The sequence below is a fragment of the Aricia agestis genome, chromosome 13, assembly GCF_905147365.1.
Source record: "Aricia agestis chromosome 13, ilAriAges1.1, whole genome shotgun sequence".
Classification (NCBI taxonomy): Eukaryota; Metazoa; Arthropoda; class Insecta; order Lepidoptera; family Lycaenidae; genus Aricia; species Aricia agestis.
In genome coordinates this window covers 15,302,752-15,327,533 of record NC_056418.1, presented here as the reverse complement: position 1 = coordinate 15,327,533, position 24,782 = coordinate 15,302,752, and the positions used below count along the sequence as shown (strand labels likewise).

At 40.0% G+C, this 24,782-nt stretch overlaps 2 protein-coding genes across 3 annotated transcripts; both read right to left on the bottom strand.

The window, feature by feature from the left end:
- Window positions 1-1,227: 1,227 nt before the first annotated feature.
- LOC121733135 (cationic amino acid transporter 2-like) lies at window positions 1,228-24,782 on the bottom strand. 2 transcript variants are annotated; one of them, XM_042123301.1, is made up of 14 exons: window positions 24,731-24,782; window positions 15,212-15,460; window positions 7,642-7,770; window positions 6,578-6,733; window positions 6,100-6,204; window positions 5,592-5,729; window positions 5,106-5,254; window positions 4,558-4,655; window positions 4,087-4,226; window positions 3,697-3,799; window positions 3,226-3,368; window positions 2,463-2,629; window positions 2,028-2,136; window positions 1,228-1,632 (listed from the first exon to the last, which is right to left on the bottom strand). In XM_042123301.1, the coding sequence occupies exons 1-14, from the start codon at window positions 24,765-24,767 to the stop codon at window positions 1,502-1,504; spliced, it is 1,854 nt and encodes a 617-aa protein (XP_041979235.1). In that variant the 5' UTR covers window positions 24,768-24,782; the 3' UTR covers window positions 1,228-1,501. The 2 variants fall into 2 exon arrangements, with proteins under 2 accessions (XP_041979235.1, XP_041979234.1); XM_042123300.1 differs by lacking the exon at window positions 24,731-24,782 and adding an exon at window positions 16,992-17,275.
- On the bottom strand, window positions 22,332-23,790 carry LOC121733137 (lipase 1-like). The gene has a single exon (XM_042123304.1). The coding sequence runs from the start codon at window positions 23,632-23,634 to the stop codon at window positions 22,444-22,446; it is 1,191 nt and encodes a 396-aa protein (XP_041979238.1). The 5' UTR covers window positions 23,635-23,790; the 3' UTR covers window positions 22,332-22,443.

Genomic DNA, 24,782 nt, shown 5'->3' with positions numbered 1-24,782 from the left:
CTCACTAAGAGGAATAAGCATTAACCATTTTTGTACTCTAGAATATGCTACAGTGGGTTTTCAAAAAAATGGATTTCACTGTCGTAAACCTTATGTTATAAAGAACAAAACTGCATTATTAACTCAAAACCCGATTTTATGTGGGATGAAACACCAATGCTTAACAGCAGCCAAGAAAAACTGATTTACATATTTTATATCAGTTTGATATTTTTTGCACTCTTTCATGATTTAAAAATGTACAATACAATTAATATATTTTGTAATAGGCTGGTAGTAAATATAAGTATATTTTATTTGCCTAAATTTAAAAAAAAGCAAATACTAGTATTAAAATAATTTAAGTTTATATGCCATACTTATTCTCCAGTTATTACCATTCAAAATTTTTCTTAACATAATAATAATAGAAAGGAATTATTTAGAGATTCTGTGAATCTTTGCCCACACATAGACGCTAGAGTAGAGAAAATACTATGCTAATACGAATAAAAAGAACAACAAAAATATTAATTACATACAGGTTGGTAATAATAAATAATTTGAAATACAGAATATTGTCAATAATAATTGGCAGTGTGCACACGCTAAATCCGACATCAAAATAAATATTCATCAAAATATTAAATAAATAATACAACTAGATTCATAACGATTAGAATAAAATAATCAGATATATTTATCATTATCTAATACAGATTTCATAAAAGCTATTGATTACATATTCTTTACTAATCCTAGTCTAAATTGTATCAAAATTTTAGGTAATACTTTGGTAAGCACTTAACTAGTAACATTTAATATCTAAGAAACCTATTACAACCGAAATAATAGCAAGAAAGCCGACACAATGGGTGTGTCACAGGGTTCTAGTCTAGGTCTTTTATTAATTAATGTTTATATGACTGACAAAAGGGACGCAAGCCAGGGTATTTCAAGCAAAAAAAAAGTCTATATAATATAGAAAGCAAGCTAGAGTATTTCAAGCAAAAAGGTTAGCTTTTAGTTTTACTTAATTAGCGATAATGTACGAACCTATTGGCTAGTAACATTAAAATATTATAATATTTTATATTTATAATGAGATATCCTAGTACACAATGAGATTTTGGTATTTAGATCTTTTGTATTAATAATTATTTTCAAGAGCTTTAGTTTTGAATTTGTGATATCGAAGTCAATATATATTTACAAATAATAAAATTTCAGAAATTGAGAACATCACCTTTATAAATAATTAAGTTACCTACATTAAAAAAGGAACTTTCGTCAACTTATTTTTAAAAGTTTTCATTATACGTCTAATTATTATCATATTGGATAAACAACTATTGAATGTATCAAAAGGACAACCGCATCACCATGATATCTAATGCGCTACTAAAATCTAGATACTTGATATAAACGATATAACAGTAGGTGTAGGGCTTAGTGCATCCCTGTGCCGTACCTCATCCTCAGTCGGAATCGGGCCTGACGGCAGGATGGCTTGTGGGAGGGGTCAGCCGAGTGCGTGCGCGGCCGCCAGTAGAGCGGTATGGCTGTCAGCGTGTTGCTCCGCGGGCTCGTCCAATCGCGTGCGACGACGCTCCGCGCTGTGCCACGCCCCGTACGTGAAGTAAATCAGCAGACCTGCAATTTGGTTACGATTAAGTAAATATCAGGAAAAATACTTTTTATAACAAATGACGTAATAAATATCTTTATTTGTAAGATCGCCGATCATTTGGGATTTTTATTTGTCACTTCATGACAGTGCGACGTGGCGCAGTATTTTATACAGCATCTCTTAGGGTCAATTTTTACTAGCGCTGAGTTTCAGAAGTAATGTGTGCGTTAACGCTTTGGAGTTAAGGTTGAAATTGTTATGTTCGGTTTTTGCGCTTTGACTCTGCGCTAGTATAAATTGACCCTAATCGTCCGATCTCCTTCCGATTTTAATCCGATTTTAACTGTAATAATGTTTGATTTAGCTATTATTTTTGATCTTTACTGCCAACATTTTAACTACCGATAGTAAAACTGACCTGCCGCTATCCAGATACTGAAGCGCACCCAGGTCATGTAGTCGAGGTTCAGCATGAGGTATACGTTGATCAGGATGCTCAGCCCCGGCAGCCAAGGCACCAGCGGCACCTGGATCCATCACACGTCAATCGTCATATACCGTCTTTGTCTGATATATTAGAAAAGTCACTTGACATGCAAGGACAACAGCAATAAAATGGATGTCGAAATTTTATTTCGAAGTGGATTGTTTTACATATCATTCACATGATAAAAACAATACAAAAAAAATACGATATTAGAAAGAGTGCAACATCCTAAAAAATGGAGATTCAATTATGTTTTGTAATCTCACGCCCTGCACCTACTTAGTTTAGTTGACATTTGTACCGACAAACACCCAGCATTGCTTGTGAGAGTAGGACAGACAGTATCCCCCTCTCGCTCGCACTCACCGAGAACGCCAGCTTCTTCTCTGACACGGGCTGGCGGGAGATGCAGTACAGCGTGCCGATGACCAGCACCAGCCCCAGCGCCATCACCGCGGTCGGCCACGCCGCGCCGGACAGGATCTTATCGCCGTGGGAGTCGATCGCGTTCATCATCATCATGCACCACACACCTGATGAGAGATTAAATTCTAAATTTTGAGGATCAACTAACATGTTGATGTCGATCAAGCCTTATAGTAGAGGGTAATAAGGCTCTATTTACAATGGATTAAAATATCAGAATATAGTGTGAGGTGAATAGGGGAATAAGCGTTACATTAGTATCTGTTTAAAAGCAAAAATATCTACTCAATGTATAACTTACACAAGGTAGGCAAGGTAGCTTGTGTCTTTGTCTATAAAGCGTCTTTCCACCGTTGCAAATAAAGGTTGCTGTATAAGTTATTCACTGTGCACAATCACAAATACGAATAAATATTAAAGCCTTACAAAGTTTTTTTCTTTCCTTACGCCTCTAGTCCACCGACGCATTCGCATGCGGCAGCGAAAACTGTCAGCAAACTGTCGGTAGTATGGCAGAATTTCGCATACCGTACGCTTTATCTCGCTCTAACATTAGCTTGAATGAATTAGTTGCGTGCAAGGACGCGAACAAGACTTATTCGCGTCCTTGTATGCAATACTTAGTATGGATAAGGACGCGTACAAAAATGCGAATGCGTCGGTGGACTCGAGGCGTTACACATAACAAAAAATAAACAAATACCGTATAGTGTGACGAGCAGCGTGACGGTGCGTGCGGAGCGCGGTGTGGGCGTGGCCGCGGCGTCCGCGTTCACCAGCAGCCGGAGTGCCGACCGCGCCGTCAGCGGCACGTCGTTTGTACGCGTCGCGCCTGTACGCTCATACCTGTCGGGAAGAGAGTGTAAATGAAGGATAATCATTACTTATTTGTAGCCATAAGTTGCATAAAGTAATTGAAATTAAGCATAAAATATTACAATAATAAGTAGTAAGTTAAATGCAAAAACATGTACGTCACGTGTGCATACACGTGTACGTCACGTGTGCGTACACAAAGAAAGCTACTGATTTATCCTAACCTGATTGATAACTTTCAAAATAAAAGTTTAGTCTTAGGTCTACTCCTAGGATAAATATTTAAAGTTTGACTTGACTATTTTGAAAGTTTAGAACTGTTGTAATTTTTTATACATTAAACTATGTTTCGGTGTACCTCAGTATGAGCACGCAGGCGGCGACCATGGAGTACGCCAGCAGCGTGCCGATCGACATCATGTGGATCAGCTGCTCCAGCTCGAAGATCATCGCCAGAGTGCCTGAGAGAGAAAAATATATGTCATAATATTTAAGATTGATAAAATACCTCTGTTATTATTTTCTGTAACTCAAAGCAAATAATATTAAATGCACAGTCATTCAATGACCTATTTGTCGGGGTTTCTCTCGTACACGGTGACCAAAATGCGAATGCGCAGGGAACGAAACTATTACTGCAACTTTTAGTCACCATGGCCTAGCCAGCTTAACATCGTGTAGATCGCGATTTCGCTGTCCCTGTCCGCCTGTAGGGGGCGGGGCGAGACGGAGTGTCGTATGTACTGACCGGTGAACAGGCCGGCGACCACGGTGCCGACGAGCGGCGTCTGCGTGCGCTCGTCCACGCGGCCCAGCCACCCGAACAGCAGACCGTCCGCCGACATCGCGTAGATGATACGAGGGAGAGGGAACACAGCGCCTAAAAGGCTGAAATAAATATTTTAAATTATTAATAACAGCAAAAACAATGTAGATAATATTTCGATATCTAAACTCGTTTACAAAAATATGCTATATTTTAGAATCCACTACTTCAAAGAATCATCGCACGTTTCTGAGCTAGCATGCTCAATGCTGCATAGCATGTTGAGCTTGTTTTTACGACAAAAGTTTTCCAATCGATTCCAAAGAATCTCTTAAAGGAATACTAACATCAAAAGCAACGTTAGTAACATAAATGTCGCCATATTGATGGCGTATCGAATTCGCGAGTTTTAAGAATCGATTTTCCAAACATAATTATTATTAAAATATTAACCTGGAGCAGAGCGCGCAGACGGCGCCGACGCTGACGGCGTACTTGGCCCAGTCCCAGCCCAGCTGGTCGTATACGAACGGGAACGGTGCCTTCTCGTCCTGTAATAACACACAGTAAATCAGTATCAATGGCTTATCAAACATAAGAAGGGCCCCGTATCCCCTTTGGGTCCCCCCAACCTAAGTCAATTTTCTCGACAAAAGATAGAAGCCCAGCCAGCCAGCCTCATATAATTTATACGATAAAGCAAAATAGTGGCTATGCCTATGCCGGAATTTAATAATCATCAACATTACCACCATATCGTTAATGTGGGCGTGGCGTGCGTACATGACGTAAATCGTACACGAACGCGCACGCACATGTACACATTGAAAGTAGCTGAAGCAACCGATTTGCTTAGTTTGTTGCGTCTTTATTCTCAGGAGTTCTATTTCTACTTGTAGATACCTACACTTACACCTAGTGGGCCAGAAGTGCAGTACCTACACAAAGTGGGGAAGTACTCCCACCTCATGAAGCAGTTCCTACACCTAGCGCAACAATACCTGCATGTAGTAGGGCAGCATGAGCGTGAGCACGGAGGAGACGCCGCAGTAGGCGAGGAACACCACCAGCAGCGACGCGACCACGGCGAACGGAATCGACTTCTGCGGCCGACGCGCCTCCTCACCCGCTGTCGCCACGCAGTCGAAACCTGATGATGAAAGATAAGGCATCGTACTTATTTCGTTGAGACACATAGGATAGAAGTAATTGTATAAAAAAGACTAAAGGCCGTTATCACTTATCATACTAGCGGTTGGCAAACGGTTACAGGGCCGGACGGGCATGCATAGTCTATGGGCATAGTAGACTACTGTACCATACTTGTCTATAGTCATGATTGGTGTTGTTGGTGATTGTATTTGTACACCATAATAAACACGTTTATTAGCGAATGCGACGTTTTTGCAGTTCAACGTTTTGCAATGCAACATGCATCTTCTTTTAAGTAAATAAAGTCCGTATAGTCCTCTGAAAGAGGTACTCACCAATAAACCCATAGAAGCAGACAGCAGCACCCTTGATGATACCAGCGATGCCGTACGGGGCGAAGCCTCCGGAGCCGAAGTCTCGGCCTTCGGTTTTTGGCACTTCGGACGCAGGAATGCGCCAGTTCGCTGTATCGGCTGAAATCATTTAATTTTTGACATAAGTGTCAAATCGTCAAAATAAAAACTCTTTCCGCGCTGCTTTCAGAGTCAACTCAAAGGGAAACAAACACATCCCAAAGTATTATTTGTTTCGTTACGTTGGTTTTTTTTACTGTCAAAGTATTGCATATCCGTTCAGCAGTTAGGGCCAGGCCACAACACTGCGTTGCGGCATCGCATCGTAAAAATCTACGACGCCGCAGAACGCATCGTGGAAATTTCCGATGCGACAGTGACTATTTCCAACGAAATTTTGCGCTCTGACATCGCATCGCATTTTTGAGCGATGGTGTTTTTGCGATAGGACGCCGCAACGCAATGTTGTGGCCTGGCCCTTATAGCTGACCTTTGAACGAGCCGGAGATGATGACGAAGAGCACGACACACAGGTTGACGCCGGTGCACACGTTGTTGAACTTCGTAGACTCCTTCACGCCAAACGCAAGCGCCACTGCACAAAAACGTGGATTAAATACCATGGAAGAATATAATAACAATAATACAAAAAAACTGAATGGTAACCAGCCAATTGTTTCACAAAACACTGCTAAATACAAAACGCTGGGTAGATGTAAAAAATTATAGCGCGATTACAATATATTATGCGCCATCTATTGGAAAATGTTGGATTAATAGTTACTATCAGCGCCATCTGTGCACCAGTTCTTGCCATCTAGCCGCCAGTTCATGAAAAGTTTTTTACATCGGTTAGTCTTGCCGGGTTCATTTTCGAACCGGTGATATTACGGACCATTTAACGTTCAAATAGTGTTTTAAGATGCTTATTTCAAATTTAAAAATTGACTGTCAATTTCACCGCTTACCAGAAAAAGCCATGATGACAGTGAAGGCGAGCAAATCGGGGTACTGCGCCAAGTGGGGCACATCCATCGGCATCCACTCCCGCAGCTGACCCGATATCGCCTTACCACATAAAGAGTCTAAGTACTCCGATAGAGCTTTGACTACTGACGCCGCACCTGAAGACAAGTTACGTCATAAGACACAATAATTGATTAACGCAATGACCAGCGACCACATAACCCAATAGACGCCTAATGTTTTGATTTCTCTTAACAAATTATTGTGTCAATGTGCTGAGGTAAGCGACGCGGGGGGAGAGGTAAGAAATGCATTACGATTGGCCAATTCAAATTCACGGCATGTCATAAATCAGAACTAGTGATGGGAAGTACGAGAAGCGCTTGTACTTTTATCTATAAAAATTAAGAATACGAATTTTTCCATTTGTTTGCAATACAATATTTTTACAACTAAAATTTATTATTTTTTATTCTTTGTAACACCTAGCTTATGAAAAATCTGATTTGCCCCCCCCCTGGCCCATAACCTGGGTAATTTGCCCCCCCCTGGCCCAGAACCTGGGTACGCCCATGGTTGGTATCACATCACTAGTGACGCGTGACGATAACGGAAGAAAGGATAAGCATTACTAATTTGTATTTGATAGAAAGGGATAATATCCCTTTCTATCAAATACAAGAAAGCATTTGACATAAGTCATATTATGACTTATGTCAAATGCTTTCTTCATGTATTCAGACCAGTGTAATTTGAGCTCTGAATAAATTGATTCTTGACAGTAAAAAAAATATTTTGTATGAAACGCACGATATGTACATGGGTCACGGATGTTGTCGATACTAAGACAGATTTCGCTATCATTATCTAAAGTAAGACCTATAAGTCTTACATATTGTCTGAAAGTATTCGCCTTGCATTAGGCGTCTAGAGGCTATGTGGTCGCTGGCAATGACGATAAACAATTCAATATTGTTGGCGACCAAGCTATAACCCCTATAAAATGTTTTGTCCCATCCAAATCGTTGGCAAAGTTGCTCTCGAGACTACCTGAACGCTCCCTTACCGATGATATACTCCAGTATGAGGTTCCACCCGATGAGGAAGGCCATGAACTCTCCGACGCACACGTAGCTGTACACGTACGCCGACCCCGCCTTCGGCACGCGCGCGCCGAACTCCGCGTAGCACAGACCTGCAACAAAGCCACTTTACTTACAGAGCTGCACTAGACCAGCGTTCCGCAAACTTTTTGTGTTCAACGTGCATCTAGAAAATGAAATTGGAGATACACCAGAAATTAATCAGCGTGCACGGGTTTCTCTATTCCCAATTAATTATTTTCGTCGATTGTCCTGAGATATTGTATGATGTGGTAAAATGTCATTTTTGAGGCACACCAACTACTTGCCACGGTCAGGCCTGTCCCACTCGCGCGTGTAGGTATCGAACTGTAAGTATCCCTCTAGGAGGGCAGATCACTAGGGACTCTCAAGCGAGCGGTGACGCACGCGCAAGATTTTTTCGTCGCATATATCTACGTACTGATTTAACCGCTGTGACAGAATCGTTATTAATCTGATAAATATGAACAATTGAAAAGAGGTCAAAGAAATATTTCAATAAGGTAATTTAAGACTATTAAATACAAAAAAAAAAAGATAAAAAATCAATTTGTTACAAACAAACCACATACTACACAGAAATAAACACAAGTTTAAGTTGTAAAAAATTCCTGAATAGGCACTATAATCGAATATAAAACTATTGTAAAATATAGGTTGGGTTACTAAAATTTGATAATTACTATAATTTGCTATTGCCTATTAGTAGCTATAGTAATTAAAAGATTATTTTATTTTCTAAAAGGTGCCAATCTTGATTTCGTCAGAAAGGGTCTCGTCTTACGCGATAGACAGAGAGCACACATGCAGGTGAATATAATTGTAGGCACCTAGCACTGCGCGGTCGGAATTTGAACGGTACACCAGAATTTTGGTTGATCGCGCGGGAACCGTACATTTTTCCAGGATAAAAATATCATATGTCTTTCCCGGGACTCAAAATCTCCATACCGAATTTCAGCAAAAACGGTTCAGCAGCTTAGGCGTGAAGAGGTAACAGGCAGAAAGACAGTCACACTTTCGCATTTATAATATTAGTACGGAATACGGATATCCCTCCAATTTGTTTGGAGCCTTAAGAGGTCATCTTGGTACCCGCAACTATGGTGGCCAGGCGTCCGGATAAAGCCGGACACAGTCAGGCTTTTCGCTTGCGTGTCTGGCCAAAATTAAAGAGAGGCCGGTTTTTGTAGAGCCTAGAATTTATAACTTTAATATAAAGTCCTACTTTAGACGATTGACGAACATCTAATGCGATGTAAAATTGTAGAGCTGGTAAATTGTTTTAAGAAAACAGAAAATCTGTACACGCTACCGAATGTATTGCTATAGATACTAAAAGTTTAGATTCTAAGTACTCGATAGCAAGGTTCCGGCTTTTTTGTACTAATATCCGGCCAAGGTGCCTGCTTTGTCCGGCTTTTCGGTCTAGCAACCTGGCAACTCTACCCGCAACCCTTATATTATATATATGTCGGATCGAGACGTGTAGCGCCATCTGCTGGCGGGAGTTTGCACAATTTCAAATATTCACTAAACCGTTAACTACAATCCTTGCTAAGAGAGGGCGCTTTATGTCAAGAAGCGCCATACGGATTTTAATGTAAACTTTCTTTCATTAGTTTTGCCATGTTGGCGAAACTTACACACAGTAGGTGTTTTGATGTTAACATCCTTTTACATTTTGATTTAAACTTGAATACGGTTACTGATTTGATTTATTAATTTGTTATGTAATGTTGGCAGACTATGTTATAACTTGAATACGGTTATTGATTTGATTTATTATTTGTTAAGTTATGTTGGTAGACAACGCTAACTTTCTGATTAGCTTGATCATGATTGGCGAGCTTGTACACAGTTACTAATTTGACTTTCTTTTACTACGTTAGCCATATTGTCAAGTTGCGAATTTGATTATGATCTTTACGTTGATGTGTTGGCAAACTTGTTCACTTTAGCCAATCAGCTTGGAAAGATTGTGTAAAGTTAAATTTCGTTAAGTTGGTACACAATGTTAAGTTTGTGAGGATTGGTGGAACGCAAGCCGGAAAGGCTTGGACATGCTTCTTGGCTGGCTTGGGTGTTAACATTTTCGGAAAAACTAAAAAAAAAAAAAGGAACACATTCGGTTCGGGGGTCTACCAAAGGATAGCCACCAAGAAACTTGTCTGTTCCCGTGATCAAAATGTCCGAGGATCAAGAATGCCCTGATGTACCTGCTCTGGCCTCTCCTGTTCCGACATCAGAACTGGGATTAAATCGGACTTCCGACGAAGATTCACGGGTGAGCGAAAATCTTCTGCGCACGCTGCTGGAAGCCCAAAACCAGAATATGCTGGCCCTCATCAACGCCATGCACCCCGTGAGTAAACGCAAAGTTATTTTACCGGATTTCGATCCCGAAAAACCGGACGCCGACGCACGTGCGTGGTGCACGACCGCAGAGTTGTGCCTATCTGATCAGGTTTTAGAGGGTAGTGCACTTATCCTTGTCCTCAGCGGTGCGCTCAAGGGGAACGCGTCACGGTGGCTATCCCAAATATCATTTGCGGGAATGAGTTGGCGCCATTTTAAGGAAATTTTCCTATCCCGATACGGCGCCATAGAAACGCCTGCCGGAAATCTGATTAATCTTCAGAACGACAAACCCAGAGTCGACGAGAATATGGCGTCCTACGCTGCGCGACTCTTCACCACATTGATGGCCCGATTTAAGGACTCCTCGGCGGAGGAGATAATTTTATCCATGGTGTTAGCCCACGTGTCTCAGTTTGATGGAAGACTGAGACGCATCGCGTTTACCACTGAAATCAAGAGCCGGGAGCAAATGCAGCGGGAACTACAAGCATGTTCCTATCCCAAGAGGAAGACTGAAGACCACGTGGCCGACGTATCGAAGCGATCGAGAGCGTCCGTCGCGCCCACCCCTCCTCGATGCTTCCGATGTGGGCGACAGGGACATCGCAGTACCGACTGCCGCTCCATGGACTCCGAAAGATCATGCGATCGTTCCAACACTTCTGCTTCTACTCATACCAAGCAAAGACCAAACCCGCCCGGCGTCAGATGTTACAGGTGTAATGTCTTCGGGCACTATGCATCCAAGTGTCCCCGGTCTCCTCTTCCTACTGCTAGGAAGAATGGTGGTAACAACGGCGACGCGAGCAAGCCCGGTGACAGCGAAGCCAGTGCGACCTCCAGCATCGACAGCCAGCGTCGGGTGGACCTGTGCTGCACCAGTGACCCTGCTGGATAACTCAGCATTTCTGGTGAGCGTTTTAATGTTCTATACGATTCGGGCACAGAATGTTCTCTCATTAAGAATCTATTGCATCTAAGATTTTGATTTAAGTTTTCGGGAAAGCGACAAAGTAATACTGTGGCTTTGACTGGTATTGGACAAACTTTTCTATACAGTATCAAACAGATTTTATGTAAAGTTGTAATTGATAACTTAAATTTAGAGGTTTTATTTCATATAGTGCCTGATAAGAGATATTAGATATTGTGTTTTACTTGTGTTAGTGTTAATTGGGTCAATTCAAAAGTCTCTGTCAATTTTGATGACATTCAAACTGATGCATATTTGGAATACAAACAACAGTCAATTAATGTGCCGCAGGAGTTTAGGGGCTCAGTTTCAACAGGTTTTGCTACTTCGCGCGTCACTAAGGCGAGTCCGCTCTAGTTACTAGTCGGAAAAGTCGCTCAACTCCTCGATTTAATAACTGTTGATGATAATAATGAGACAATTGACATAGATGCAATGAGAGAACAAGCGTCCCGAAATATAGCTTAAAGTGCTAGTTATGATAAAGCTAGACGCTGACAGTAATAAAGCTCTAATCCAGAAATGAGTAGTTAGTGATTTAGTTCTTATTGAAAATGATAAAAAGAAACCTTTTTAAAGTTATAAATTAACCTTTAAGAGAATTTACAAATATGCTCACGATATAGTCAGAAAGAGAGCCGATCAACAAGTGCCCTTGTATTAGATATGTGATAAGGTGATAATGAGGATGGTGATGAGGATATTGATAGTCATTAATCTAGTCGGCCGAAGGACTGGCCACTGCCGACGTACTGGCGTTACACATCTGCCGAAGGACTGGCACCGCCGACGTACTGGCGTTATACTTCTGCCGAAGGACTGGCACTGCCGACGTACTGGCAACACACACTATCAAAGGACTTACCAATGCCGATGTACTGGCAACACACTACTATCAAGGACTTACCAATGCCGATGTACTGGCGATTTTTGTTTAAAGTGATGCCCAGATTGTTAATGTTCATTATACTAAAAGGAATACTAAGGCTCTTTTATCGTAACAACTGTGTTGATCGTGGTGTCTTGATGATTTGTTACAATAGCTTAAAGGCACTGAGATAAAAATATGTTACATTTGAGGTTTTATGATGGTTTTTTTTTGTTTCAAGTAAGAGAAATCTTAACTTTCTAATTGATAATATACTGTGGCAGGATAGCCGAACAGATTACTGTCTATGCTTTTGTCTTGTTTACAGATCAGTCACACGCGGACGTGTGAAGGTCTTGATGGCCGTGTCGGATCGAGACGTGTAGCGCCATCTGCTGGCGGGAGTTTGCACAATTTCAAATATTCACTAAACCGTTAACTACAATCCTTGCTAAGAGAGGGCGCTTTATGTCAAGAAGCGCCATACGGATTTTAATGTAAACTTTCTTTCATTAGTTTTGCCATGTTGGCGAAACTTACACACAGTAGGTGTTTTGATGTTAACATCCTTTTACATTTTGATTTAAACTTGAATACGGTTACTGATTTGATTTATTAATTTGTTATGTAATGTTGGCAGACTATGTTATAACTTGAATACGGTTATTGATTTGATTTATTATTTGTTAAGTTATGTTGGTAGACAACGCTAACTTTCTGATTAGCTTGATCATGATTGGCGAGCTTGTACACAGTTACTAATTTGACTTTCTTTTACTACGTTAGCCATATTGTCAAGTTGCGAATTTGATTATGATCTTTACGTTGATGTGTTGGCAAACTTGTTCACTTTAGCCAATCAGCTTGGAAAGATTGTGTAAAGTTAAATTTCGTTAAGTTGGTACACAATGTTAAGTTTGTGAGGATTGGTGGAACGCAAGCCGGAAAGGCTTGGACATGCTTCTTGGCTGGCTTGGGTGTTAACATTTTCGGAAAAACTAAAAAAAAAAAAAGGAACACATTCGGTTCGGGGGTCTACCAAAGGATAGCCACCAAGAAACTTGTCTGTTCCCGTGATCAAAATGTCCGAGGATCAAGAATGCCCTGATGTACCTGCTCTGGCCTCTCCTGTTCCGACATATACATAAAACATTCTTCATAATAAACAATGGTGTCCTGGTAATATCTAATGGTCCTCGGAATTAAAATTGCAAAGTATCTCCAGGACAGGCCTATCTATTTAGAACCAATTTAAGCGTGATTCGTGAAGAGTTAACAGACAGACCAGCAAAAGGATACACTTTGACACTTATAATCATAATCAAGTAATGCATATGGATGAATTTCATAAGAGACACAAAGAATGTTGTTTTTTTTTTTTTAAGAAATAAGGGGGCAAGCGAGCAAACGGGTCACCTGATGGAAAGCAACTTCCGTCGCCCACGGACACTCGCAGCATCAGAAGAGCTACAAGTGCGTTGCCGGCCTTTTAAGAGGGAATAGGGTAATAGGGGAGGGTAGAGATGGGAAGGGAAGGGAAGGGAAGGGAATAGGGGAGGGTAGGGAAGGGAATAGGGTAGGGGATCGGGCCTCCGGTAAAATCACTCACTCGGCGAAACACAGCGTAAGCGCTGTTTCACGCCGGTTTTCTGTGAGAACGTGGTATTTCTCCGGTCGAGCCGGCCCATTCGTGCCGAAGCATGGCTCTCCCAAGTATATTGATATTAGGCCATAGTTTCATAATAATTGATAGAACTTTTCCATAAGTGCCATATCAAATCGACTGGCTATAATAACTTCCGTGTACATAAGTATTCCATAAATTGTTATCGCCTAACCATAAAGTTTAGACCATTAAGAATAGAGAAAGAAAGGCCTGACCAAGCGAGATGTCACTATCAGTAACACTGCGTGGTAAAAAGAGACGTGTGATACATGACAGCAGCACTCTTTTTTTGACGTCCAGTCGGCACGTGCCGCACGTTGACAATTTAATCTCATAGAATTCATGTTCAATCATGCTTGTGTAAGTGTATACGTACAGCTCGAGATTGTTGCTCTATTCCGCTAAGTATATTAACTTTATGCGCCTAACAGTGTTCACGGTTCGCTAGAACTTTTTTCAAGAATAATTGAAGTCCAGAGACTTAGGTTATAATATAAAATATTATGTTTTATAATTTAATATAAAATATGTTTGGTTCCGTGGTAATTTCTCGAAGTGACTATGTTACAATTACCGGATAACTAGATTGACAGATAAAGAATGGAGGATCAGTCAAATAAGTTCTGGATAGCCTATCCGGCACTTGATCAGGAAGTGGTGAAATAGGCCCTTAGTATAGATATACTAAAAATAACACTAGGTATATTTGGTGCTTTATTCCAATTTCCAAACATAATATTATATTTACATTTTTATGGCATCATAAAACATATTCAATACACCTCCAAGACCTACGAACATTAAAAACCTTTTGTTTCCTTGGGGGGTTTCGAACCTGCAACCTCCGGTTTACCGGTTTACCGGTTTACCGGTGTCCGGCTAACCACTGAGCTACAGAGGTCTTCAAACAAAGTGATACGGAAATATTACTTGATATTCGTACAACGCGTTGACCTACAAACATTAATAACAGCAAAATTTTAAACCAGTCTTATACAGGTTAGCAATTATTGCACATAGTGGCAGTATTATGTATGCAGTTTTTTAATAGACAATGACAAAAAATATTAAACAATACAGTCCATGCCACTATTATAATTTTGAGGGAGGAAACATAAGGATTTTAAATTATTATTTGTAACTTATTTACGAAACTACTGAACAAATTTCGATAAAAACTATGCACAGTTTTCCTGTTTGATACTGTACGTTACGCTGGCGGGCCGTCGTCATACCCATACAAATTGCCGATTCGGGAAAGTATGGGTTTGAAGACGGCATTTTTTTTGTGTTCCCAGCATTGTTCTCATAGAAAAAGTTGTTCATTTTGACGGGCTCATTTGATGTTTTTAAGGATAACGGTGTTCACCCGAAGAACCTGTATAGTCTAATCGCAATTCGCAAATTACTGAGAATTTCGCTACTTCTCACTCGCACATGAATATTGCTTTGTTGAGGAGACAAGAGGTTGTGAATCAAGAATTATCTCTAGCCAGTTGTAATGGCAATGATGAGAGTAAAACTGAAGAGTACCCCATGGTTCCTCCTTGCTTAGGCATAGTTCTGGGCACAATCAACCTATATAAAATGGCCTGGTTTCAACGAAGCATCCACCCTCACCATATCATTCAGAGACATACTAACCAGCGAATACACTAGCTACAGCAGCCAGCAGGAAGCTCAATATGACAGCTGGCCCAGCGTAGTTCTTGGCCACATCGCCCGCCAGCACGTACACTCCCACTCCCAGCGTGCTGCCCACTCCCAGCGCGGTCAGGTCGAGCGCCGACAGCACGCGCGCCAGCCGCGCCACGCCCTCTTCGGCGGCTTTGCGGCGCGAGAGCACGCCGTACGCCAGCCGCGCCGCACGAGATGCGCCCGCGCGGAGACCGCCTGAAATGGAGATTTGGCTATAGAGATGATCACATAATTCAATGCTGTAATAATTAACTATCTAGATAAAGGTACAAAGGTGCTGATTTCGAATACTTTCTTAGTGGCGTTTAATTACTTACATTACAAAAATAGTGTAATTAAGAGATAAATTAGAAAAGCAGGCAAAGCAAGTTTCACACATAAAGTAGTGACCTAACAAATGATTTCTTAAGTTTACGCGAGTATCACTCATTATCACGGCTCATTATATTACAAGGTTCAAACACTTACGGATTTTGTCGCGGAGCACTTTTATTAATCCCAAGTTTCGGCTACTTTACAGCGGCCGTGGTCACGGGTGGACAGTCCACCCGTGTAACGGCCACTGTAAAGTAGCCGAAAAGTGCTCCGCGACAAAATCCGTATGTGTATGAACCTTGTAATATAATGAGTGACCTAACAAATTTGATTGTGGAAGGAGTTACTTTGGGCAACAAAGTTTAAAATCAAAAATGTTTGAGATTTCAAGTAAGCTTCAGTATTTGGCTACATAAAGCTCTTGAAAGGTGCCGCTTTAGAGCTTATGAACTTAAAACAAGCAGACAATATTATGTGAACACATAAATTCCTTGGTTGTTTTATTATTCACACAACTTAATAAACACTTTTTTAAACAAAGAAAAATTTTATATAATTTGTTGGAATATATGGAAAATTACACTTTTGTGATTTTAAATAAAATGAATCAATACATTACCCAAAAACCCAAGAACCACAAGCCACATCTTATACAGTAAGCATGTTCCTCGCACACTGATTTCAGTGCCGGCTAAATAATTGATCATATTGAGTGGTGGACACCACAATTGATTTGGCACTCAGTTCAATAACGGTCAAATGAATGATATATTATTTGGTAGGTATCAGCACCAGATTAGTATACAAAATTTCAACATTATTGCCAAGGAATAAGGTAGAAAAGTAGTAATGTGTGTCTTTCATTGGTTGTACAATTAGAGCAAAAACTTTTACTCATGTTTAACTTTTGCCATAGTAATAAGAACAAAATGTGGTAGACATTTCTATGAAGTACAACATCCATAGTACCTTCCAAATTAATTTTATTGCATCAAAATTGAAGTCAATTTAGTAGAACTTGATGACTGATTCTGTTCTTTCATGTCATATTAAGTACAACTTCTAACTGAAAACATGTAGCTTACAAGAAAAACATTTATTGTTGATAAAAAAAGGTATTTCTTTAATTTCTATGTCCTCAAATTACAAATAGTAAAACTTGCACAAGTAATAATTGCAGATTCAGAGTCAGAATATTGTTGGCTCTGTAGAATTATTTACAATTATCTTAGTAACTTAATAACTTAGTATATATAATCATAGTGCCCCATTTCCTTCAGTCCAACCTCAGTTTCTCCTTTATCATCAGAAAATAGACCAGAGAAGTCATCGTTAAAAAATGAGTAAGTAAAACTAATATCTCTGTACCTACTGTGTATCTATGAATAAAGATTCTATTAAAATGACTTACCATGATCATAAGCCTGTTTTATAGTGTAGTTTGGAGGTCTTCTCTCTATATTTTGCTGGTTATGCTCATAACTGTGTCCATTTAGGAAAGACATTTTGCGCCATATAGGTTATGTCACGCCGCGCTTAAATTTCACCGATTGTTACATAAATATGTGGTAGTACACTGTTCTAAACTACTAAAGAAATCCAGTGAGATGTGTATTTATTAATATTTTAACTCATAATATCATATTTCAGTAGTCAACAAATTCCATCTGGAATTCCGAACTTGACACATTGACACTCAGCTGTAGCAAATTGCAATAGTGATGAACCGAAGTATTATCGACTGTCGATATTGATAGAAGCTGTATTCTCTTACATACGCTTTATTAAACTCATACAATAATACACAATAGCACAAATTAGACGCTGTACATCATAAAATTAATATTGTAAAACATTGTGTATGTATTAATTATTATTTATTATAGGACAGCGAAAGAAGCGACATAAAAATAGTAAATAATAGATATATTTTTTATTTTTTTCGGGTAACTACCAATAAAAATAAGATATACTGACTTAGGTAGTATTTTTAGCTATAGCTAAGAATACTTCTTTTCTTTGGATGGTTTCGGAAAGAGCGTTCCATAAACGTAGGTTTTGTAGATATTATGGTAAAAGAACAGTCGTAGTGAGCGGTATTGTGAGAGAGAAAAGCAAGAGTGAGTTTGTTGGATGAGCAAAGAGTTTGTTTTTTTGTTGTTTTTATGTCCAAGGAAGGTGAATTTATCTTTTAAATAGTGTAGAGAATTGGGATTGAAGAGAATATAATATCACATACTTTGATAGCAATAATTCATTGACTAAGAATATATATTCTTGGTTCAGAGATTTTTCGAAATTGGCATAAAATACTACATAATATAATAAAAATAAAATAAAATATCTTTTTATTCAAAATGGGTATCATGATACACTTTTGAAAGTTGAACGAAGAAACTACTACCTACCACCGTGGTTGCCTACCACCGGTTCGGGAACTACCCCGCCGAGAAGAACCGGCGTAAGAAACTCGCACGGGGCCATATTTTACTATAAAAATGGAAAAATATAATGTTATGGCTTACAGCTATGTAACAAAAATAAAAGAAAAGTAACCTGCATGTAGCCACCCTATTCCCAAGGTGTGCTGTCCTCGAAGAAATCATTGACTTTATAATACGCTTTAGCAAACAAACGTTCTTTAACTGTTTTTTTTTTAATTTGTTTAAAGGTAGATTTTGAACATTTTCTGGGATTTTATTGTATAGGCGTATACATTGACCTTTAAAGTATTTGCTTATTTTAGCTGAACATTGGTATTGCTAACTTGTTCTTATTTCTAGTATTTATATTATGATTATCACTTTTCTTTTTGAAAATATTTATGTTCTTTCTAACATACAAGAGATTTTCCAAAATGTATTGAGATGTGACGGTCAGAATTCTAATTTCTTTAAATTTTTCTCTTAGAGATTCCAAAGACGACATCTTATAAATAGAACGAATAGCTCGCTTCTGCAGCACAAAATATATTGTATTAATGTCCGCCGCGTTTCCCCACAAGAGGATGCCTAAGACATTATGCTATGAAAGTAGCTGAAGTAAACTAATCGCGCGGTCTCTACATCAGTGATTTCACGAATTTTTTTAACTAAGCTTATCTGCCAGTTTCACAATATGTGGACCCTATTGTAACTTAACAATCCAGCGTTATGCCTAGGAATACGGTGGTGTCTACTAAATTCATTTTGTCATCATTTAATAGTACATTAGTTTGTACTTGCCTAACATTTGGCAAGATAAATTTTAAACATTTTGTTTTATTAGAGTTCAAAAGTAAATTATTCGCATTAAACCAATGTACTATTTTTGAGAGAGCACTATTTACCTCGTCATAATTAAATTGTCGCCTCTTCACATTAATAAAATGGACTTCGCTTCAGAAGCTACATGTAGGTACTGTAATCCATTTTCAACCAGCACATTTATCGATGTCTTTCATACACGTCACTTATATAACGAGTGCACCGATGATGGTAAATGGAAAATTGTTGCGTCAGCAACGCCAACGTAGGAAGACAGTACTCAGTAGATGCGTTGATGCTCGTGTTTGCTGCGCATGTGGTGCTTAAAGTTTTGTTCCTACGCAAATAATATTATCATTTATATAATGTGTAACAAAACTAAGTGATAATACTTTAGGGTATGTATATGTTCCTTGTAGATAGTTCACTGTGAAAGTAGCGGCGCTGAAAGACCAAAATTTTTTTCTACTTTTGTATGGAGGAACTCGTGACGCTGGGGAGCTTACCCTTTTTTTTTCACTTTTGTACAAAAGTGAAAAAAAAAAATTGGTCTTTCAGCGCTGTTACTTTCACAGTGAACTCTTTACAAGTCAAAGTCAAAGTCAAAGTCAAATTTTTTTATTCAGAATAAGTTTTTTCAAACGTTTTCCGAACGTTGTTGCTACTGGGGCCTACCACCGGTTCGGGAACTAACCCGGCGAGAAGAACCGGCGTAAGAATCTCGCACGGGGCCATCTTTTACCAAAAAGATGGAAAATTACAATGTCATTATGACTATTTAGTCTACAAGAAATAAAAAAACTAAATACAACCAGTGTACAATATTACAATAAAATAATATACACAAACAGCTCTGCAGGGGGCAACCTTATTCCCACGGTGTACTATCATTAGTGATGGGACTCGAATAAAAATTGAGTATTCGAATCCATTCGAATCACCACGAAAATAATCGAATCGTGATTCGAATCAACCTTCGATTCGAATAGACTGTTGATTCAAATCAAATTATTGATTCGAATCACGATTTATATTAAATCAATTATCATACAGAAAGACATATTTTACAACGAAATGAAGCTGTCCATTTATCATTCTGTCTGTGTCTGCTACGCTTTCACGCATAAGCCACTGAATCGTTTTCGATAGGAGTTAGTATAGACCTTTGGAAAGGACATAAGCTACTTCTTTTATTCCACTGCTGGAAACTATATCACGTGTACTGTGTAGCCAACGAGTACGGAAATCTAGCACCTTACGGCCGTTTTCAATAACGTATCTACAGTTAAAGATAGATAGCTATCCTCGTACTAATCTTTCGCGGGGCGTTGCATTGACGTGATTCGAATCAGCTCGTGGAATCGAATCAGCTCGTGAATTCAAATCAGCTCGTGGATGCAAATCAGCTCGTGGATGCAAATCAACTCGACAATTCGAATCAAATTATGTTCGAATCAAATTAAAAACTGACTCGAATCGATATATAAATGTCATGATTCGAATCATTCGAATCAAATGTGATTCGAGTCCCATCACTAACTATCATTCATGAAATCAGTAACCTTATAGTATGCTTTGGTACACAAACGTTCTTTAACAACTTTTTTAAATTTATTAATTGACAGATTTTGAACGTTTTCTGGGATTTTATTATAAAGGCGTATACATTGACCTTTAAAAGAATTTTTGACTTTAGTAAGTCTAATAACCGGAATTTCAAGCTTATGTTTATTACGAGTATTTCTCCCATGGGTATCACATTTTTTCTTGAATTCACATACCTATATTTTTTTTAACATATAATACATTTGATAGGACATATTGAGAAGCAACAGTTAAGATTCCAGTTTTCTTAAATTTTTCTCTAAGTGAAGTATTACGGGCTAGCTTATAGATTGCCCGAACAGCTCGCTTCTGCAGCACAAAAATTGTATTTATATCTGCAGCATTGCCCCACAGCAAAATGCCGTAGGACATAATACTATGAATGTAACTAAAATACACTAGACGTGCTGTTGTTTCATCAGAAAATTGTCTTATCTTACTTACTACATATGCTGCTGAACTGAGTCTGTCGGCCAACCCAGCAATATGAGGGCCCCATTGAAGCTTGGAATCTAGTGTTATACCTAAAAATACAGCTGTATCCACTAGTTCCATAGTGTCACCATTTAAAAGCACATTGGTTTCCGTTTGCCTTACATTGGGCAGTGTGAATTTAATACATTTGTTTTTTTTTACTATTGAGTAAAAGATTATTAACGCTGAACCAATGTACAATTTTTGAGAGAGCATTATTTACTTCGTCATAACACGCATTAAGCCGTTTGATATTGAATGTAAGCGATGTATAATCAGCAAATAATACTATCCCATGTTTATCTTTGATTAAGAATGGCAGGTCATTTATATAAATAAGAAATAGGAAGGGTCCTAAAATAGACCCCTGTGGGACCCCCATTTCAATTTTCTGAGTTCTGTTTGACAAGTACGAGTTTAGGAGGGCGAGTGCTGTGCCTTTTATGCCATAGTGACAGAGTTTCCTGACCAATGTTTTGTGTTGCACGCAGTCAAAAGCCTTTGAGAGATCGCAAAAAACTCCTAGAGCATCCTGCAACGTCTCCCAGGCATTAAAAATACTACTGATCAATTCAACGCCTGCGTCTGTAGTAGACCGTCCCTTTGTAAATCCAAATTGTTTATTATGTAAAATATTATTTATATTAAAGTGCGTTATTAATTGATTCAGTATTATCTTTTCATAAATTTTACTCAATGTGGGTAAGATAGATATAGGTCGGAAATTAGATGGGTCCGACTTACTACCAGATTTAAAAAGAGGTAAAACTTTACTGTGTTTCATTAGATCAGAAAATATGCCACTTTTTATACAATCATTAAAAATAGTCGCTAAGTAGGGCGCGATAACATCGATTATAGATTTAATAACTTTCATTGATAGGCCCCACAAGTCGGTAGTGTTCTTAATATTTAATAAATTAAAAGTTTTTATAATGTCTCACTCTTCAAGAAAGACGGACACAGCCAAAAGTAATATCACTATTATTTTATAACAACCTGTATATTGCTAAAGTACTAATAGTACTCAGTAAATTACAATACTGCTAAAGTAGAAATACAGGTACAAAAAAAGCTAATGGACTTGTAACTAAATTAATATATTAAATAATAAATGAGAACTAAAGCCATGGATATGGGATACATACTCATATTGATTTTAAAAATTTAAGTCCAACAAAATATAGCTCGTTACTGAAAAATTATTGTTATTATAATATGGAAACTAAAAAAGTATTTAACATAAAGGTTACCATGTTTTTGCATACGCAATTCTTTCATATATAACGGCAATTAAAATTGGTCGTAAAGTTTTAAAAATAAATAAACACAAAAATATAATTAAGTAAGTATATAATATTTATGACTCAGATATATTTTACAAATTAAAATATAAAATTTACAATAATGTATTTTATGATTTATGAGTTCTTAAAAATAATATCGACAATAGAAAATCGATCGTATCACAGCACTTCGAAATCAAAATGTCATGCTATCACTTATCAGTTATCACTGACATACTCGGCGTAGATTACGTCACGCTTCAGGTTTCGTGATATTCCGGTCGGACGCGTATTTCTGCAGAACTCGATCTATGTAGGGAAACAGATACTTGTTCATGTGGCGGCCCCACACGGCGTCGACGTGGTTGAACCGCTCGTACGGCAGCACCACGTACTCCACCACGTTAGGAAGGCTGTCCCGCAGCGCCTCCACGTCCTTCACCGCCGACAGCCCGTCGTTCTGGCCTACCAGCAGCGCGATCGGCATCGCGACGTTCCTCAGTTCGTACCGGGGCGGTCGCGTGCTGTTATACAAGTCCAGGTTCAGCGGACCGTAGTCGTACTGCGAGAAACTCTTGCGCAAGCTGAGAAGCGCCGAGTGCAGTAAGTTCTTGCGGGACGTGCTCGTGGGGTAGTGGCGCACCACCGTGGGGAAGAAGTCCGGGCCGAGCTCGTGCGGGTCGGCGCCGGCGATGGGGAAGTATAGGCGGCGCGCGCACACGTCGTACCCGCGCCCGCACCCGCACACCTCCTCGTACAGCACGCGCGCCACCGACCCCTCCCCGAACACCTCCTCCCGCCCCGCCACCGCCAGGAACCCGCTAATCAGCGGGAACGCCTCCGTCAGGATCGACACGGCCCGGCTCAGGTTGTTCAGGAAGCACACCGGCGAGAGGGCGATCATCACGTCGATCTTCGCGTTGTACTCCGGCCGCATCGCGCCCAGCACGTAGAAGATCGTGTTGCCCTGGGAGTGGCCGACGGCGCTCAGCCGGGGGCGGCCGGTCTTCTCCAGCACGAAGTCGATCATCGCGGGGAGGTCGGACACGCCGATCTCGTGGAAGCTGTAGTCCCAGAACTCGTCGTCGCGATCGGGGTCGAGGTAGAGGTGGCGGCGGGAGTACCACGAGCCGCGCGCGTTGCCGACCCACACGTCGTAGCCGCGCCGCGCCAGGTGGGCGGCCAGGGAGCCGTTGCCACGGACGACGAACGTGTCGGCGGAGTCGAAGATGCCGTGCATGAGCAGCACGGGCGGGCCCGCGCCGGGGATTCGGAATAGCTTGAGGAAGTAGTAGTCGTCCGTTTGGACCTCGTACTCGAGGGCCCCGAGGCCGCTGGCCCTCGCCAGCTCGGTGAAGTTCTGTCGCGCGTGGGGCACGCAGGCGGGCTTCCCCCCGGCGGGGTAAATTAGGCCAGCGAGAGCTAGCAGCACGTACGCGTACATTGCGTAAGGCGCGTGGCGACCGCGGCGGGCGTCGATGGCGACTGTTGCTTCACGCTCGAGGGTTTACAAGCACAGAACGAGTTTTCGTAAGCCTCGTTCTTTGTTAGTGTATGATAATTAGCGATTATTGGGAGCGTTGACTCGACGTTTAGGTGATGGGTTCGACCCGTCACGTCACAAAATAAAATTATTTTTAGCACAGGGTCCAATAAAAAGGGACCGCTAAATTTGCGATATCATGCAGGTTAGAGCTTAATGGGTTTTACGGCATCCGAAGGCTAATAATAAAGTACGAATCATTTATTAATAAGTAACAAAAACAAAATTTTGACTGCTGACTAAAACTGTTGTTTTGTTGGCTGACTGACAGAGCTGACTGCTGACTGCTGCTGCTGTTTAAATGCGATAAACCTTTTAGAAAGGCTCTAGACTCTAAAGAATTGAGTCCCAAAGTGGTCCAGGTGGACCCCTGGGGTCCACGGGAGCCCGACAGGGGTCTATGCTTGCATGGAAAAAAATAGGGGCCCACTAAGTCGGCGCGTTTAGTTATTAGTCTAGATGAGAGATAGTTAGTAATTCATGAAACTTGATTATTCAGAAAAGTGACACGTTCATAAGGGTTCGCCATCCATGGCCTATGCTTTCCAATAAAAGAAATCAAGTCTACACAAAAGTTCTTCACTGCTAACCAAATTAATTTACATGGACCCCCCGCCTACAATTATTGTGGACCCCCATTTTTGTCAGGGCCAACGTAGACCCCCGTCTAGTCTTGCGTGGACCCCTGGGGGTCCACTTGGACCACTTTGGGATCACTGGTCTAGATCATATCAGAGAAATTTACAGAAATATGACTACACCTAAATACGCAGTTAGGTTAGGAACAGTCAACACTATCAAGTTCAACCTTTATTTGTTCACAATTCACACATTTTGAGTAATTAAACATTGAAAGACAAACTTAATTTTTTGTTCAAATGTTTTTCGTTGTTAATATTTATTTTGTTTCCTTAAAGATTTGTTCCGTGATTAAACTCAGTAATATTGATTAAAATTTTTATCAGTTCATTATGTTCCATCAAATAAAAGCACTTACCAAGAACGACTAGAAACACATCAAAACCGACACCCATGACTATTTCACTACT

What these genes read in the sequence shown, in the direction of transcription:
- LOC121733137 (XM_042123304.1), bottom strand. Translation starts at nt 23,634, where the DNA reads ATGTACGCGTACGTGCTGCTAGCTCTCGCTGGCCTAATTTACCCCGCC.
- LOC121733135 (XM_042123300.1), bottom strand. Translation starts at nt 17,085, where the DNA reads ATGTCTTTCCTAAATGGACACAGTTATGAGCATAACCAGCAAAATATA. An exon ending in CATACTGGAGTATATCATCG is followed by an intron (nt 6,734 to 7,641) that starts GTAAGGGAGCGT and finishes ACTTGTCTTCAG; the next exon opens with GTGCGGCGTCAGTAGTCAAA. An exon ending in CAGTATCTGGATAGCGGCAG is followed by an intron (nt 1,633 to 2,027) that starts GTCAGTTTTACT and finishes ACCAAATTGCAG; the next exon opens with GTCTGCTGATTTACTTCACG.